Consider the following 19,392-nt stretch of genomic DNA (forward strand, 5'->3'; position numbering starts at 1 on the left):
CAAACTTCTGCTGCAACTCCTGCTAGAGAAAGGAGCCCAGCCAAGAGCTCCCAGCACCCTCCTGCCTGTGGTGACTGCAAAACACTACAGCATTGCAGCACTGACGTTATAAACTCACAGCTACAACAAGGTATTTTCCTTCTTGCTCGAAAACAAAAGCTGATGTTTCATCAGCATTAGCTATGTTCAACACTTATTTGTGTCCTGGCCCCCAGCCCCTGCAGCGTGTGGGAGCCGTGCGTGCAGGCACCCAGCCTTTTCCATGCCTCCAGAACGCGGGGACAGGAGGGTCACTGCCCACACCTTCTCATATTGCGGTGTTACAAGCAAGCAACAGCAAATCAACACAGCGTGAGCGCAAAGTTTACCAAGGAGGAAAAAGATCAGGTGAAAGGGAAGGTAAACTCAAGCTGTACATTTTCTTCTGGGACTACCAAAATTTCTTTCTGCAAAATTAGCAGATGGCATGGTTAAAGCCTGCCCCATTTCCTAAAAGCTGCTGCATTCCCAGAAGTGCTCTGGCCCATGAAATGCAGGGTGGCTCAGGAACACCGGACTATGCAGAACAGCACGGGCAAACCATGTGGCAGAGCAAAGGCACCAGGAGATCCGAGTGCTTGCAGCACCAAGCCAGGTAGAAGGAGAGATTTGAAAAAAAATTATTGAAAGCAAGATTAATGGATACTCTCAACTCATGGCAAACTCCTAGAGAAGCAGGAAAATAAATATTAGGACCGTACTGTGTCTGACTGGGCTGGAGTTGATTTCTTCATAGCAGCCCACATGCTGCGGTGTTTTGGATTTGTGACTAAAACAGTGTTGATAACACACCGGTATTTTGGCTGTTGCTGAGCAGTACTTGCACAGGGTCAAGGCCTTCTCCTTCCCCCCCTCTGCTTCCCCCATGAGTAGGCCAGGGGTGGGCAAGACGCTGGGAGGGGACACAACCAGGACAGCTGACCTGAGCTGGCCCAAGGGATAGTCCATGCCAGATAATGTCATGCCCGGATACCAGCTGCCCATCGTGTGGGAGGTGGCGAGTGATCACCTCTGCATCATTTGGATTTTTTCTTCGTCTTCTTCCCTTCACTAATTAAACTATCTTTACCTCAACCCACGAGTTCTCTCACTCTTGCGGTTCCTGTCCTGCCAGAGGGATAGGGAGGGAGCGAGCGGCTGCGTGCTGCTGGCCAGCATCAACCCACCACGAGGACCACAGGTTCAGTCTGCGTTTGGATCTGCAGTCACGCCTGAGGAAGGGTCCGCAAAGGTCTGAAATTCTGCTTATTGCAGCATCCCACATAGAAAACATTTCTCCCATCCAAACCAAGAACTATACATATTTATTATAGTCCATATGACTAATATAGTCCAAAGAGAAACTTGAAAAATAATCTGTAAAATACAATGGATACAATTATCCAAACATTAATATTAATAAATAGCAGCAAAACAGCTGGTAGGGCTTCTGAGAACACAGAGGGCTTCCCAGAAAACCAGAGTAACACCCAGTTTGCTTACAAAAAGGTATCACTAACAGTTAGCAAGTCCACCTGTGTCATCAGATTTCCAAGGAAACCCAAGCTCTCGAAACATCTTGGAGAAAAGGAGTCTCTCAAGAATTAGTCGGGCACTTCACAGTGCTACTGGTGGCCACTTCTTGGCTAGATCATCATGCATAGCTTCAGGGATCCACTGACAATAGGCTGCAAGCAAATCTGGAACGAAAGAGAGGAGCGATTAGACGGCTACGGGAGTCCGGGACTAGAGCGGCTTTGCTGGTAAGACGAGGCCCTGTGGCATCACCCTGCTCGCAGGCAGGCTGGGGAATGAAGGCACCTCTCCTGCTGAGAGCAAGAACCAACCTCCCATCACTGGGACAGTGTTCAAGCTCGGACATCTGCATGCAGATATAAAAGTATCAAGTATGGGGGGAAGCCATCACTGCAATCCCATTTGGAGGAATTTATTTTTTTTTTCCCCAATCTTTGCTGCTGCTTCTATAAAAGAACTCGCATAGTCTGGTACCCTAAATTGAACAAAATCCATTTTACCTGGCAAAGAATTTTTCCTGTATCCACTGACAGTACCATCATAGTCTAGTTTTTCAACGGCCCAAACCAAACATTTTAACTGTTTCTTTAGTTCTAACCACATTTTAACTGTGGTTAGAACTAAAGAAAAAAAAAAATCTTAAATACAAAGAAATGTTGCTTTCTAAAGTAAAGGATACTCCAGTTCTTCACAAGAACCAGAACACAGAGCATTATTGTTTCTGGTAAGAAAATAGCAAATATTTGGAGTGTATCAAGTGAAACCGTCCATTTCTAAAATTATAATTCAAAACACCAACTGTGCTTGAGGTACAACAAAGTCTGCACCGATATGGCTAATAATTAAGCAAGCAGGACACTTACATTTAGGATTTTTCTTCCATGCAGCCAGTAAAGCATCACGATTATCACAATTTTCTGCAACTAGAGCCTGCAGGAGGGATTCTGTCCTGGGCTGAAGCCTAAATCGGTCCCAAATAAAATGGTGCAATAAAACAATATTCATTAGCAGTTAAGCGAAGTGTTACAGCATTCAGCTTACCCTTCTGAATTCATACTCTCAATATTTTTAAAAGGCTAAATATAGATGTAGAAATACATGACCTCTGGATACAGAGACATGTCATTGGCTCAAGAAAGTTGACCAGAAGTAGTTTGTTCCCTCTGCCACAACTTTTTGTTGTTAAAAGTAGCAGCAGGTTGCTCTTGTTGCTGACAGCATGAAGCTGTCTGCTATACAGCTGCATCGCACACTGTAAAACAAAAGGAATCCACAGGCTCCATGCTGAACTCTGAACTGACTAAAAAAGGAAAATACTTTGTAATTGTGGGACCCTCAGATAACAATTTGTGACATCGGTCACTTTTAACAAAGTCTTTCAAAATCCTTGCATCTATCGACTCCATGAAAACTCACAGAAAACTCAGAGAAAGGTTATTTTAGTAAACAAGAGAGGACATTGGGGGGTTAGCAAGGGAAGCAATAGCTGACAGCGCTTTTGAGGGTCACAGTTCTTTAAATGGAATCAAAACCATGAGAAAAACATGGTCTGTTGGAAATATGTTTTTGAAAAGAAATAAAGACAGTGTAATTGGCCAACCTGCAAAGAAAAGCAAGGAAAGTAAGAGTGCTCATTTGACAGCTTCTTACATGTGTGAGCCATTGATTTGCATGAAGCAGCCCGCAGAGGTCAGTGTGACCAGCGGGTTGCTGTGTGCTTCCATACCGCCCTTACAATAGCCCAGTTCTCGAGACACAGTTATTCTTGGTAAGAAAACTAATTTTCCTCTCCCTGCAGCTACAGCCTAGATCACTATCTAAAACACCCTTCCCAGCATTGAATTTTTTATTATTTTTACTTTTTTTTTTTTAAAGGAAGTTAAAAGCTTTCTGTGGAGACAACAAACTTAAGTTTGTTTTTAACAACTTACTTGGACCATGTCTTCAGCATTATGAGAGGACTGGACAGCAGACACCGGCTATAAGAACTCAACTTTTCAATGACCTGGAAGGTTTGTTGTAACAAGTATATAAAGAACAAGGTACATGAATTGTTCTGTGGAGACAATCATTAATGAACTTGGACCGCTATAGATTTCCATCCCATATCCACTATTACCATCTCTCTCCCATCCATGTCTCCATACCAGTCTTGTCCTGACTGGCTTGCTAGATGACTCTTATGTCTCAGAATGGACAAAGACATGAGCTATAGCTTTTTTTCTTTGCAAAAACAGGACTTAAATTTGGGGGCTCCTTCACCCAAATGTTGATTTTCATGCCATTTGGTATTTTAAAGATTTCTTCCCCACCCCACCAACTGCAGCAAACTCCTCCAGTCACCAGCAAGTTATGAGGAATGGGCACACACACAAAGAAAAAAGCCAGAAGGCTCGTCTCCTCCAGAAACTGGGCTAAAAACTTATTGCTAATGTCAAGGAAGTAACACAGCTGAAACACACTTACCTTTCCCTCAAGCAGGAACCTGGCAAAGTATTTGTAGCGATCAATACCTTCCGGGTAATCAACTTCCACAGCAGGGAGCTGCCAGCTAACTCGATCTGCAAAGAAAGATCACACCGAGTCTCCTAAATGCTTGAAGAGGACAGCAGATTTCCAAGGGAACTGTGGCAACACCGGTGCTAACAGAAGTGGAGAGGATACTGCCACCACCCAGCTCGCCTTGCTCCTTAACAGGGGGAGCAGATGGGCATCAAATGGCCACGCCAATGGGAAGATGCTGATATTTAAATGCTACAAATCCCATGGAGCTACCGCTGTTAAGCTCTATGAACAGCCTGAGCTGAGCTTGACCTTTTGGGTCTGCTGACAGTCTTGTTAAAAGCACCATTGCAGTAACTACAGAGCAGCTCTCGGACAAAACTACCGAGTGACGCTTTTCAAGACACTTACAAAAGACACTTGGCCTGTGACATCGAATTCGGCCTGTTTCGGGACAGTAAGATGGAGGAGGATTTTCCAGAGGCTTCCCAAAGTGGCAGTAAGGCGGCAACAGGGCAGGAATCCACTCAGGTTCGGCTGCGGACACACCTTAGGAAGGGAACACACACACCTGAATGCAGGCTTGCTGCCAGGAGCTGCCACTCGCTAGCAGTCCCATGAGTGAAGCACATGGTCAGGATCTCATCTCCACAGATTTACTTGTATCTCATTTTTCAAGTCAACTGTACAGATTTATGTTCTTTCGTTCGGAGACCAGCAATAGGTAAGTATTGCTGAGAGGGCTGGTGCAGGGCAGCTATTTCAGAAGCTGAGCTTTGCTCCAGCCCATTCTGCTAGAGGAAGAATAAAGCAGGCCGATTTTTCCCCTGGTCCAGATCTAGAAAGTACAAGGATCCAAATCTCAGGAGGCACAACCGCTCTGTAAGGAGAGCACTCGGTCACTGCAGCAAGGGAAACATTCTGCTAAGGCATTTCTGAATTCCTCACCATACCTGCAGAACAAGTAGGGACTGCAGCAGTCTCACCTTTCATATACAGTTTCGTAGTCTCAACAATTTCTTGATACACCACAAACTCTGGGAGTTGTTTGAAGAGGACTGAGCTTGGATGGATGAACACTGGGTCGTCCAGAAGAGCAGTCTTTAAGAAAGCACAGAGGATGGAAGCAGAGTAAGATGAGTTACTGGCAATCCAATTTCTTGATTGCACCTGATTTCAGTCTCTCTCAGATGTACATTCATATGGTTTCCTTAAGTGATGGAGGTTTTTAATAACCCCATAATTTTCTGCTTCACCTTCTCTGGAGACATCAAGCACTTCGCAAGATGGACTAATGCTACTTCTTAGCTTCTTAGCTCTTTTATAACAATTCCTATGTGAGGACTGGGAAATTGCAACACTGGAAACTTAAATTCTATGGAGAGAAGTTATAAAAAGCCAGCGTGCGCAGCCCCAACGCTGTATCTAGCCAGAAGCCCAGGCTTTGCACAGGACTGTCTTTCTGCCCCACAGGAAGGAGGAATTTGGTCAAATCAAGGTTTACCTTGTAAGCATTTTTCCACTTGTCATCCAGAAGCTCTTCTGCCTGAACCCTTCGGGCAACGTGATCCCCCAGCCCTGCCAGCACAATCTGTCTCAAGTACGTTGCTTGAGCTTCTGTTGGGGGCTTCATCTTTGGATCAACATAGAGGCCAGCGTCGGTGCAGACTGAGTTCACTGTGCGGAAAAAAAGACGAGTTAAGATTCAATAGAAAAAAAAAGATTGTAACAAACAGCCCAGTTGATTTGTCACTCCTCAAAAGAGGATAAACACGGCAATTCCTCTCAAAACCCACTCACCTGCTGTTGTCAACTGCCCCCTCAAGCGCCTGATTTCCAGCATGGCTTTGTATCGGAGCCCATTTTCTTCACAGAATTTACGGGTACACCCAGCATATTCACAGGCCCCCACTGCTCCTGGAAGTGAACAGTCACATGGAGAAAACGACTCAGCTGATCAGTTCTCCTAATTAAACCAACTGTGGGACAGTACCGTCATGGTCGACACACACATATGCAGTTCCCACTCACTGTTAGCCTGGGACACCGGCAGGCTGCCCAGAGAACAGCCTATAAAATATAGTGCTGGACTCAGTCCTACAGCACAAGGATGCCTTTGGTTGTATAAAGCTGAGAGCTCAGGGTGATGGGGAGAACAGAATGGAAGTTAACAGTACAGGGAAATCGCTGTCTGCAATACCTAACATCACCATGAGGTCTCCTAGCTTTTGCATGGGCCCCTGCCCAGCCCAGATCCTTTGCATCTGTAAAAGCCTTGCTTTCTTCCCCTTCAGTTTTGCTGTCTCTTCCTCACTTACTGCTGGCCTAAAAGAAACATAGAACAGCATAAATGAGTATTGTGCTTACATGCAGAGGGGCCTCAATGTAAAAGAAGCATCAGCTGTGACAAGGTGATGCATCCTGTAAATAGGATGTCAGGCTAACTCACTCACCTGTCAAACTCTTCAAAAAGCTCCCGGACGGTCATTGCAGACACTATGGTAATGGTGTACGGAAGGCAGTCGTGCTGTCTGCTCAACGCCAACATCTTCGCATAGCGGGGGGCTACAGGAAAAGTGGCCATTATTCTGCCCAGGGGACTAATAGGGCAACTCAGCTTTGCTGCCAGCTGCTGCTTCAGCCTGGGGGAGGAAAAGAAAAGTCATGTAATGAAGTAACTTCTGCATTAGAACAAGGTTGTGTTTCTGGTTTTGGCAGCCCAATTAATTTGATGTGTTTTCACAGATTTTGTTACGTGCTGGTCCCAAAGGCTGGGGGAAAGATTCCTCTTCCGCATGCAGCTCCCACCTGCCCTGCACGGCACACTCCTAGAACAGTCTTTCCCTGCCCAAACACACCCAGGGCCAGTAAAGCAAACACAGCTGAACCAGAGACTGTTACAATGATGCCAGTCTCTGTACAAAAGCACACCCTCAGATGCAAGGGCTGAGATGGAAAAGCAGGCGGGAGGACAGCAGTGTTCACTGCCTCGATAACTGGTGCCGCGAGGAAATTTGTGGGGGACCACAGATGTTACCTTCCTGTCATAGGGGGTTCCTTCAAGGCACCCAGGGCTATCAGCAACTCCTCAGCTGCTGCAAGTGCTTCCGTTGGAGGTGGTGTTGGGAACGGGAAGTTGATTACCTACAGACACCAAGAGAAAATGCCTCTCAGTACATCTTTGACAAGGCTCCCTGAAAAACAGAGTCTGAATGCACTAAGAAGTCGTGGAAGGGAGTGAAACCCTCCCCTCTGCTTACATATACCAAAGAAAAACATTTAGGATGTTTGCCAGGAGCGAGAGGAAAGGACATATAATGGGAGGAAACGCTTAGAACAAAAACATTAGGAAACAGGAATACCAGCATCACCCTTAGCTGCCACTGACTCCAGCCACCACCTAGGGCAGGCTGCTTTAAGCTCCAAGTATTGTGCTTTCTGCAAGTGCTCAAGTATCTCCAAAACACAACTCATGTTTGGACAGAGTTTTTTTCACTACTAAGAATATAAGAAAGCTCTTATTACCTGAACAAACATATCTGTTAAGGCCTGGTGGAATTCATAGCAGCTTCTGCAATTTGCAGAATGAAAATCAAGTCCCAGGATCCTAATTTCTAACACAAGGCACAGCCTCAGGCAACAACGATAAAAGACATTTGTGTTTGTTTCTGGCTCCTAGGGGCAACCACTTTAATGAGTGTTGTAGTACAAAGCCAATTTACACCTCACCTTTTCTATATTTAATGCCTTCATTTGCAGAATTAAGTCTTCTACCGGTCGCTTTGTTATTTCTGGAGCAGAAAATTTCTCAAAGTCCATGAAGACTGCTGAAGAGTATAACCTAGTGGACCAGAAGTGCTGCTTAGAGACTTAAAAGAAATCTTAACTCAAAAGATATGCATGAGAAATTGGCAAGGGATTTAAAAAAAGGCAGTTGCGGGTACTATTTACATAACCACGTAATTATTTACATGGTTGGGGCATAGCACCTTATTCACAAAACGTTGACTTGGCTTGGAGTGGCATCCATGCTAATCTAGCCACCAAAATATGGGTTTTCAGAAAGAGAAAAGCCACTGAGAAGCCAAATTGTCAAACCAACATAACCAGTGACAGTTCATGTTTGGCTTCACCTCTCCTACTTTAATGAAGAGCAGACAAAACCAAAATGTTTCAAGTACCATTAGGTCCTTGTGAAAGGGGGAGCAGGACGAGGGAAGCTGTCAAATTCACACTGACACTCGTTGGGCTTTTTGTTTCTCCTAGCCCTCTCCATGGCAGGTAGCTAACCTGTAACAGTGCCCTGGTTCCGTCCGGCCAGCCCGACCTGCCCGCTGGTTAGCTGAAGCTTGAGATATCCAGGTGACTCTGAAAGATGAAACCCCAGTAATTTTGTCATAGAAACGTTTCTTGACCTTTCCACAGTCAACCACATATTTGATGCCCGGGATGGTAAGCGATGTTTCAGCCACGTTGGTGGCTACAACACACAGTCTTGTACCAGGAGGAGGAGCCCTGAATACCTACAAGAAACAGATGGGCATGTGAAACGCATTGCCAACAACGGAAAAAAGACAGGCACTCAACTTGGATGGGTTGCAAAGGGATGACAATACACATGGCACTGCAGGTGAAACCCGAGTGAGACCAAAGACTTAACTCTTTGTCTCCAGCTCTGGAGCTCTCTATCCAGCTCAGTTAATCCCTCAGAAACATCCACGGGGGCTCCAGGTGGAGGAGACACCAGTGTTGAGTCGTATTTAGAAATACTGCTGCCACCTCCGCAGCCCAAGAGGGAACGCAAGAATTTTTAAGAACTGCTTGTTAGCAGTGGGATCCTGATGTGCCTCGTGGCCGTGACTAAATTTAACACACGCTGAAGGACTGTTGCTTTTCACCTCTCCCAACTTGCTGAGCTGGCACATCAGGGAGATCCCAGCCCAAGCAAGGCCTGCCCCGATCCCATCCCAACTTGCCCAAATTTGCCCACTGATGGATAGTCCAAGATGGAAATTTTAACTCACAAAGCACATATGACTTTAGATATACGTGGTCATTGTCTATAAGAATTATTTACTCATTGTGACAATAAATCCTTTACCTTTGCTTGTTTCTCTGGTGCTAGTAAAGAATACAGCGGGAGCACATAGAGTGGAAGGGATGAATCAGATTTCTCATCTGTGAAGAAACAAAACAATGCTCTTAAATACACAGTGAGTCAACTTCCAGGCTTAGCCCCAATAATGTCTTCAAACACCACTTCATTTAAAACCAGCAAAGTATTTGCTACAAAGCTGACGCTGGAAAATCTTAATAGCTTTTCCACGACACAGGTCTGATGTGCTATCACACCAGTTTAGCAAAGGACAACTAGCTTATGTCACACATTTCACAGGTGTCAGGAGACACGGAATTTTTATTTCATAAGTGCCAAACCTTCTTCTGACTCTCCATCTCCTAAATCAAGATCGATATCAGATCCTGCAATATCATCATCAGTTTCGGCATCTCTGTCTTCATCTCCTTCATCTACTGGTACAACAGAGTAATTGTCCAGATCAATTTTGGGGAGTGTCTGAGAAAGACAGGAAAGACCACCACAGAGCATTAAGGGGGGACACGAACAGCACTTTTTATTGCTTTGAAAGCAAAGCTGAGCACTTACTCCAAACATTTGTTGATGTAAAGGTGACAGAGGGATTGAGAGATTTCATTTGTATTTCAAGGCTGAGGTTCAGCATTTGGTAACTGTGAGAGTCAGGGGGAGATAGCCCAAGTATTTTAAACATCATTTTGTGACAAGCCAAGCTTCTTCACTTGAAGATAGTGGTAAAGGGTAAAACTTCTTTAATTCAGGCCCCTTCAGCTACCAGGATCCGATGCCAGTGGAGTGGACAGTGTATCTATAACATCAAGATCTCCTGCTAACAAAGCGCATGTAGGACTTGGGCAGAAGCCAAACACTACCCTTCATCACAGATGCATCTGTTCCACTTTGGGTAACAAACGGCGAGATGAGGAGCAGCCTTGGAGCCAGCGAGTCTGGAATTCCTTCCATTGAAGTTTTAATGATCAGTACTCAACCGAAATCAATCTCCTGCCCATAATATCCAGGGGCACATTTTAGCACTCTGCTGCTCGTAATGCAGCAGTTATCAGTGTAGGTGGTATTACTGGATTTCCTGAAGAGGACATATTGGCTACAGAGCTAGGCTATAAAGGCTACAAAGCTTCATGCAAATCTAAAACAGCCCGGTGAGAAACACAGCTACACAGGAGTGCTGTTTTGCAGGGAGGTACCTGCTCCTTCCTGTCTGTTGGAGGAATTCTAGCCATCACACATTACCATAACTTTCTTCCGCTTCCTCGATTTCCTAAATTTTCTGATTTCTTCCACTGAGTCTTCTTTGTCATCATCTCCTCCTACAAAAAGAGCCAGAGGAATTACTGTTAGCTGAGCATGCTTTCCTCTTGGAAAAGGTAGTGGGGAGAGTCTGGTCCCACTCCCATCTTTCTGGGGATTCAAAAAGTGTCACAGTATGAAAGAAGCAAATAGTCACATCGAAGGCAGAGGGGACAGCGATGACACACTAGTTTAGCATTATAATTCCATTTAGGAACCATACAGAGGATCAACAGCAGCACACAGAGCAACTGTATGCCTTGAGGTTTAGGAGACGATTAGATGAGCTATATTAGAATTTGACTTTCTAAAGTCATCTTGGGGAAGTCCACTATCCTGAAAATAACCAGTCTCCAACAAGCAGCAGCATTTCCACTTTAATTCACAACCAACAGAGTAAGTGAAGAAATGCAATGGATTCTGGGGAAGGCATCACACACATAAACCTTTTCCCCAAACTGAAAACAGCACAAACTTAACAATCAGTCATCAAAATCATCCACAATGAACCCTTTCCCCAACCCTTGGTTTTTGGTTTGTTTTGGTTTGTTTGTTTTGTTTTTTTTTTAAATAAAAGCTCTTATTTTTAGGTGCAAAGAAAGCTCACTTCTCGGTGGGATAAATTCAAAGTTTAACAGTCCTTTATTCTATAGCATTACCTGCAGTGTTGTTTTTTTGGAACGGAAAGGCTTTCCTTAGCCTTCTACAGAGAGAGTGAACTTCTGCCTGGCCTGTTAAAAACACCAAAATCCCACCTGCAAGAGAAGAAATCACTCTCAACCTCAGCATAGGTATTTCACCTTGGAAAGCTTCAGATCTCATTCCTGATAAAAGACAGGTCAAATATACTGTGAAGTAACAAGGAGGAACAGGGCGTTTGACTGCATCTGTCTTCTACTACTCCCTGACAAAGCATGCTAATGTTATGATTTAATTGAAGGGTAATTTTCACAAGAAACACCTTCTAAGTAAAAGTACACAATACATCATTGCAGTCCCATGTTTAACTTACAAAAATAAAATGAACAAAACAAAACCCAGAAAACCTGAGACATGTCAAGTGTAAAGAATTTGAGAGGTTCTCGGCAGTGACCTTACCTGAGGGCAACATTCGATGGATTTTACAGACCTTCCTGAAGCACTCCCCACTGTAGTCATCTAGGGGGGTTTTCTTGTTAAAATGAACGGTCACAGGGAATTGCCTTGCATCTACCTAGAGAGGAAATACAAAACAGGGTTTTTTTGCTGTTGTAACTCCAGCACAATCGTTGCAGCTTTCACAGGAGGACTAGAAAAGCTCACCCTGTATTTCTGTTCAGCTCTTGTTTTTGGTAACCTACGAAACACTGGACCCACACAAGTTACCAGTGTCGTCTATCCTGAACACCACAAAACCAAGTTAGAAACCAAAACTCTTCTCTCTTTCAGATCATCAACTCTGACTGAGGCTTTCTAGTTCTCCCAAACTGTAACTTCCAGTCCTTAAGATAATCAGATTCTGCCAGGGCAGTTTCCTGATAAAAGTGGAAAGAAAAATACCAAGTCCCAAAAGAAAAATAGTCTAAACAAAATAACTGTTTTGAAATTGATATCTGGAAGATTTCAGTGCCAACTGGAAAGATTAGAGAGCCCCTATTTTTTAATTTGTTTTATAAAGGAAGCCTTCATTGTATTTCAGCCGTTACATCTGATGCAGATCCCAGTGAGGAGAACGATACCTGAATAACAGGAGGTGTAGCATAAAACAGCCTGTTGTTATCGGTGAAGTCTTCAACACGAAGGGTAGCTGACATGATGATCAGCTTCAGCGGCAGCCCTTTCTGAAGGGACACAAACATGTTATTCTGTGCCTAAAAGCATATGGCAGTTAAGCTACACACAAACCCAGAGCTATTAGCAGGACTGGATACAAGTCTCTGCACCAAAGCACTCAAAATCTAAGACAACAAAAGCGTCGTGTCAAGTGACAGAAGACACACACAGCTTCAAATGCAACGTGTCTTAACACAGACAAAAACCCACGCTGGCAATCCTGATGCTGACAGTGACCTGCCTCTAAACCACTGCATTCTCTCTCCATCTCCCTGACATCCGTAAGTAAAATGGAAACAGATGCCAAGCACTGCCCTACAGTCCCCCAGCACCACTCAGGACCAAACACATCAGCCCCGAAATGTCTCTTCCTAAGCGCTGCTGTTGGCGGCTTATTCCAGTGTAACAGTAAGCATCTCATTTTCTTAGCATCTGCTAATTTTATTTACATGTGTCTCGTGGCACTGTAAGTCTAAAATTAGTTGGACATTGACTGAAAAACTATCTGTTGGTACTGATATGTACTATTTTTCCCCTTTTTGTAGGCTCTGTGCTTCTTCAATCATATGGAAAGACAAACACATTATCTGAGCGTTATTCCATGGTTTCCATCAGATTTCCATTGACTTCCACATCACAGAGTCCCTCCTCACACAGAATCTCTTCATGTTTAACATCCCCCTCCCCAGCACACCTGCAATATAGAAATACTGCTTCTCTTACCTTTTCACGAAGAGGCACGATGCGAGACAAGAGGCCTATCAAGATATCTGTGTACATACTCCTTTCATGGGCTTCATCGATAATAATGACTTTGTACTTTGAAAGCAGAAAGTCCTGAGAAGAGAGATCAATTTCACCACATGAAACCTCACCCAAGGCTATCTTTAAGTCAAGACAACCTACGGCTACGCAAACACTGACCCCGCCACCCTCATGGCTGTAGTCTCTCCCACATATTTGAGCAGAGTTTAACACATTTACCCTACATGAAGCAGCCTAGCTCCCGAGATTCTCTTCCTCTCTTTTTACACAGCAAGACAACCTAACATTTAGGGACTTGGGCAGGAGTATAAAGGGTTGAGATGAAATACATCCCTGGTGCTGAAAAGGATTTTGCTTTGAAAGGTTGGCAACAAATCCACGCAAAGCAACTGGCCTCTCTTCCTAGCTATACAAAATACTTTCCTTTTTATAGCACCGGGGACAGCAACTTACCTTCTGAATTTCTTTCAGCAGGACACCATCCGTCATGAACTTGATTTGTGTTTCATCTGTAACATTGCCTTCATATCGGATTTGATATGACACCAGTCTGTGAGGAAATACCAGGATAGCCACAAGAAAAAGTATTGGGAGAAACAAAAAATTCACGTTCAGATCAGGAGGCAGCCTTCAGCCTAACTAAATTAAGACTTGATGCCAAGACAAGACAAAACGCACACCATTAGCTCCCCAGAGCCTAGCACACACAAAATGCTAGAAGGTGGGATATACAGTAATGTCACTTTGAATTATTTCACTGTTACGGGACGCTTTGTCACATGGAGACAAACTAGGACCACTTCCCACGCACCATCTCCACAAGGCTCTCTCTAAAAAGTAGCTTACAACCATTAGTAGCAACAAATCTGCGTATTTTTTTTTTAATAGACAATCCCACAGAGTTTATAAGTAACTTTCCCACAGTTCTTCACCAAAGACTGAACAAGCCATGTGCAAGTCTCGATTCCAGTCTATCGCATACACAGAGCATCTCAGCGTTATCTTCCTAGCAAGGTCTCAGCTTTTTTCTCCTCACCTGTGTGACAAGTTCATTTCCTTAGCGACCCGCTGGGACATAGACACTGCAGCCACACGCCGAGGCTCGGTGATCCCAATAGCACCATTTGAACTAAAGGGGTGAAGGAAAGAAAAGGAGGGCTTGTTTCATTGCTTGTTTTAAAGAGAGAAACACTTAGAAAGATGACAACAGGATTTCTGCACAATGGTTCTGAATGAAGTAGCATCACTCACACACTATCACTTTTACAGTTAGAAGACAGAAAGGAAGCTTTGGGATTACCCTTCTATTATATGTGTATTGATCTGAAGATGCCTGTATCACAGGAATTTTTTCCCCAAACGTTGTCTCTGTAAATCCAGCTCACTGAACTCCAGTCCCCCTGGACATCCCTCTGGCAACAGGGTCCATTTCAGAAGAAACTCAGGCTGGGGCGGCAGCAGCACAGAAGCTGGGCACACCTTGATGCAGCACGCAAGAAGCGTCTTATGAGGTGCTCAAGCTTACAAATGTTACCAATAGCACCAGACGAGCCACAGCTATTTTCAAAGATGTTCTTAAGAAATATGCACATTTTCTTGCAAAGGTAAAAACAAACTTCTGTAAGCAGAGGCTAAACTACACAAGATGGGCAGGCAATAAAGCCCCTCTGTGAAAAACAAGCTGGTGTCTTCAAAGAAAACTTTTACCTTAGAGATTTCTTACCAAAAGATTGCTTACATGGAGAGACTTTTGCAAGTCAGTTCTTACGCCCTTCAGATTTTTTAAAAGCCCATTCAACATGGCTACTACCACTGCACAGAAAAGATCAGGTTCAGTTCAGCCATATCAGAAGAAAAGAACAAAATCAGAAGTGACTGAGCTTAGCGTGAATTCTTCTAATTACATTTGCTGTAAATAAAAGAAGATTCATACCTGGCATAGCCAGCTTCATAAAGAAACTGAGGTACTTGTGTGGTTTTACCGCTTCCCGTCTCTCCACATATGATGACAATGGGATTCTCACTAATGGCTTCCATGATTACTTGCTCTTCAGCAAGGATTGGAAGCTTTAGTCTTGCTTCCTAAGTAATATAAAACACGTATTTTAGTTGCACTGTTTTGTCTCTCGCTCCGTTTTTGTCTTCCCCAGGATTGAAAACTGTTACCTTCCTCAGATTATAAAACCCACAAAAAGGAATTCTGCAAGCTTTGTGGCTTGAAAAGCTCTAAACCAGCTAATATCACACCAGCATGTCCAAGAACTAGTCATCAGAACAGCTTCCCAGAAAGCAGCTGGCAAGCCCTGCACTTTAATCTGTGAATCTTCAGAGTCCCTTGAGTATATTAATACAGCACTTCAAGCAAAAACTCATTTCACAACTCTGTCTCATCTGTTCAGACACATGCAGAGCTTTTCCCATTTCTACAGAACGCCCTACCTACAGCAAATGGAATAAAACTACTCTGCCTAAGATACAGCATAATGGAGAGCTAAAAGTGACTTCACAGCAAAGAATGATAAAAGACTGTTAATAGATTCTATATTTAAAACTAGAGACAAATGCTTATATCCTAAAACAAAACTAGTTTTCCTTCTGCTAGATTAGACAAGCTTAAAGCTCAGAAATGTCCATGTACAACTTGCCAGAACAAGGACCCTAAGTGCACACTGCTGCATGCACTCTTCTGCAAGACACACAAGATAATGCTATAGTGTCTGCAGTGACCCAGTCTGATGGAAGATACCATAATCTCCAACCCCTTAATAAGCACTTTACTGTTCACAGAGCCTCACCTGAATCTCAGGAGACCTGTCCACTGGAATGAAAACCGCAGGCTTGCAAGAAGGTTTGTTGGAGGCTGTCTGGCAAACCGGCACACTAGGGCCAGCCGGCTGCTGGTTAGCCTCTGCCTTCTTCATGCCTTCCTCTGGCTTTTCAGCAGTATTCAAATCACTGGCTGAAGACTTTTCAATTTCTTGTTTCTGCTCTTCCTTCTCCTCCTTAGAGCTACTTGTTTCTTCCTCAGGCTCCGATTCTGAATCTGAGCTGTGTCTTCCCTTGTTTGCACCGCTGATACTCCTGATCTTTTCAGGTACAGCAGTCCCTGGCTCCTGTATCATCCTAGAACAAAACATCAACACGTGAACTATGTTTCGGTCAATGTTCTCCAGGACCTCAAGCCAGACACGTCTTCCACACAAACCAGAAAAGTCATGTCATCAAAAGTCACTGCCTGAGCCTGAACCCAGGTTTTACTCAAATAGGGAAAACTTCTGTACCTTGGGTGTAGTGCAGCGCCAGAAGAGGTTACCCAGAGAGGTTCCCCCAGTTCTCCATGGATCTCCATTCTTGGAGGTTTTCACAACTCTGCTAGGTAAATCCTCGGCTGACCCAATTGCTGGATTCGTATCTAAGCATGCTCTATACTGATATTTATTCATTTCTTTAGAAGGCATCTTTGTAGTTTAATTTAATTCAGCTTCTGCTAAATGCAGCTCTTGATAAATCCAGTAACTAAGGACCACATCAGTCGATGTTTTCCAATACAACAAGCAAGCAAAGGTTTATTCCACCAATTATGTAGTTTAGCATAATTGTAAGAGCACGCATATATAATTGTCACCCACCCTACCCCCTTGTGAAAGGGAAGACCAGGTTATTTTAACTAACATCCTCTCCTTAGGAAAACAACTACTATATTATCAGATAAAAATAGAAAGTTATTTAACTCCATCCATTCTGAAGAATCTGTATGCAGCAAGAAGAAAAAAAAAAAATCAACCAAAAAAGCTATGAAGGTCGCCAAGTTTTCAACCACAGCGGTAAACCAGAATGGTTCTTTCCAAATAATGCTTTACCTTTTAGTCTGATACATGCGCTCGCCAATACCCAGTTTGGAAGTAGTGTACAGAAGCCTCATTTCTGCCTCAGAAGCTTGGACTTCATTCAGCTTGCTCAACAACTCAGCTCGCTATTTGGGAAAAACAACCAAAATCAGTGCTTATTTTCACCAGGAAATAATTTTGTTTCAAGATTCACGCTTGAGTTTTAAAGGGTGTGCTCTGGCAAATCTTGCTGTGAAGTTGTAAAAACGTTCCTGCTGCTACATGGTCACTCCTCCCCGATGAAGATTTCAGCCCTGCACTAGAGCAAAAATAGAAGAAATGTGGACTTGACCCTTCATCACTGCAATGAAAAGCTCAGCTGCACCCTTCAAACAACAGCGAAGAAAATGGATTTGAACTAAAATGCTGGAGTGAGGGCTGAAGCAATGGAAGCTTCCCTTCAACTATTGGGACACAGCCCTGGCAGGAGGTCAGAGAGCCGCAGTTTTAAACTACCTCCAAAAATAGAGTTCATTTGTCAAAGCCATTATTCAGACACTAAAATGAACAGGAATTTTGCCTGGAAAGCTTTTACAAAGACAGAAAAGCTGTATTTGCATACAGAAAATCTACAAGCGTTGGAAATAAATATTTCAGAAGCACCGGCAGTAGCAGAGTTCGGGGTGCATCACGCTTTGCATTTTGCAGCAGGACAAAGCTTCTCATACAATCTGTAAGAATGCTTTTAAAATATAACGTCATTTACTCTGCTAGTGATGTACTTCACAACACGCATCTATTCAGTCAGGGTCAAAGAGAGAACAGGAACCAGGACCCAGAAATGATGTGTTCCTGCAACACCTGGTCCACTGAGAGGGAGGGGAATGCTTTTCCCTGCTGGGGTTACACTGAAGAGTCCACGGGTGGTGGCGTGTTTTTGCCAAAACACCCAGCAAAGGGACAGCTAATGCTGTTGTAACATAAACTCTTAAAACTTCAGCATCTGCACGTCCTTGAGACGCCCTGGACAGTTCACATCCCAACACCGCTCGCTGGCACTGCAGAGTGGTCACCCCATCTCTGGTTTTTCGCACCAGCAATGCTATCACATCACGTATCGGGGATCACCAGAGTCACAGCGCAGGGGAAACCTCTACAGATGCTTATAAATGTCAACCTTTTCCATACGCCGACATTAAGTTAACTTTACCGTTTTAACAGAAGTCACAAAGCTGGAGTTACCAGCAAAAGCAGCAGCGTACCTGTTTTTTCTTCTCCTTCTGCTCTAAAACTTTCTGCAAGTTTTTCTTCTGTTTCTTGCTTAGGGGTTTCTTCTGCTGTTGCACAACACAAGGTACTTTCTTCTTCTTTGCTTTTTTTCCTGGCAGGACCAGGGCATTACTTCCATCAATTCCCTTCAGCGTTGCTTCATCTGAAAGCATTTGTTTGATTATTCACCTGTGCCAGGCAGATTATTTTCAGCACAATGTTTAACAGCCTTATCACCAACCATACCAGATTTAGCTGTTTTAAACAAACACAACCCTCGCCCCCAGCCAAAAAAAAAAGAGTCCCATATCATCAGCAAGGGCAAAAGACCATGAAACTGGGGACTTGGTAACCCTGTGCTCGCTACAGCCGGGAGGGTAATTTTCCTTGACTTAGGTAACAACGTGATGAAATTTTTGTGCTTTTTTATTTAAGCCCCCCAGGGTCAGGGGCAGCGGAGCAGCCCGGGACACAGCGTGTCTTGGGGTGACCCCGCAGCCTCCCGCCTCTCCCAGGCATAGGCAGGTTTTAATACTAAAAAAACGTATTAATAAAGTCTGAATAATAAAAACAGGACAATAAACGTGTTTTTTTAAAAGTAATATTTGAGAATGCAGATGTTAAACATAAAAATATTTTAAATAATTGCTTTAATGAAGAATCGCTAAAACGCAGTAACTGCTTCAATAGAGCTATTAACAAAAAGCCTACGAGAAACTTTTAAATAACAATTTTAATGCTTCCAATGAAAGGATAAGAAAAATAGAGTGAAGACAGACAAAAAAATTCTAATCTCAGCAACTCTACGGTCACTTTAGCAACGTTAACAACCCCTGTCTGCAGTCACGAACATAACGCCTGAGGAGAGGAGAGGAGAGGAGAGGAGAGGAGAGGAGAGGAGAGGAGAGGAGAGGAGAGGAGAGGAGAGGAGAGGAGAGGAGAGGAGAGGAGAGGAGAGCCGGGCCGGGCCGGGCCGGGCCGGGCCGGGCCGGGCCGGGCCGGGCCGGGCGACCCGACGCGGCGTCCGGGCCGGGGCCCGCCGCACCTCCCAGCTCCAGCGGCAGCTCCAGCGGCTCGGCGGCGGGCGGAGGCTGCACGGTGCCCTGCGGCACCCGCGCCTTCCAGTTGTGCCTGCGGCGCGCCCGGCCCATGGCGGTGGCGGGAACGGCCCGGCCCAGCCCGGCCCCACGTGCGGCTCCGGTGGCCGCCACTTCCGGGGGGTCCGCGGTCTCGCGAGAAGGGGGCGGGGCGCGGCGGCCG

General features: G+C 44.5%; 1 protein-coding gene across 1 annotated transcript; it reads right to left on the reverse strand.

Moving 5' to 3' along the window:
* Positions 1-1,339: 1,339 nt before the first annotated feature.
* On the reverse strand, positions 1,340-19,343 carry DHX37 (DEAH-box helicase 37). Its single transcript, XM_072880345.1, has 27 exons — positions 19,178-19,343; positions 18,126-18,295; positions 16,897-17,009; positions 15,832-16,159; positions 14,970-15,118; positions 14,073-14,165; positions 13,490-13,586; positions 12,995-13,108; positions 12,178-12,279; positions 11,558-11,672; positions 11,119-11,214; positions 10,403-10,479; positions 9,493-9,631; positions 9,158-9,234; positions 8,347-8,579; positions 7,786-7,897; positions 7,094-7,200; positions 6,510-6,698; positions 6,257-6,381; positions 5,857-5,973; positions 5,561-5,733; positions 5,043-5,157; positions 4,468-4,605; positions 4,021-4,115; positions 3,486-3,559; positions 2,418-2,515; positions 1,340-1,718 (listed from the first exon to the last, which is right to left on the reverse strand). The coding sequence occupies exons 1-27, from the start codon at positions 19,281-19,283 to the stop codon at positions 1,636-1,638; spliced, it is 3,435 nt and encodes a 1,144-aa protein (XP_072736446.1). The 5' UTR covers positions 19,284-19,343; the 3' UTR covers positions 1,340-1,635.
* Positions 19,344-19,392: the final 49 nt, after the last annotated feature.

The sequence above is a fragment of the Ciconia boyciana genome, chromosome 15 (assembly GCF_034638445.1).
Source record: "Ciconia boyciana chromosome 15, ASM3463844v1, whole genome shotgun sequence".
NCBI classification, from domain to species: domain Eukaryota; kingdom Metazoa; phylum Chordata; class Aves; order Ciconiiformes; family Ciconiidae; genus Ciconia; species Ciconia boyciana.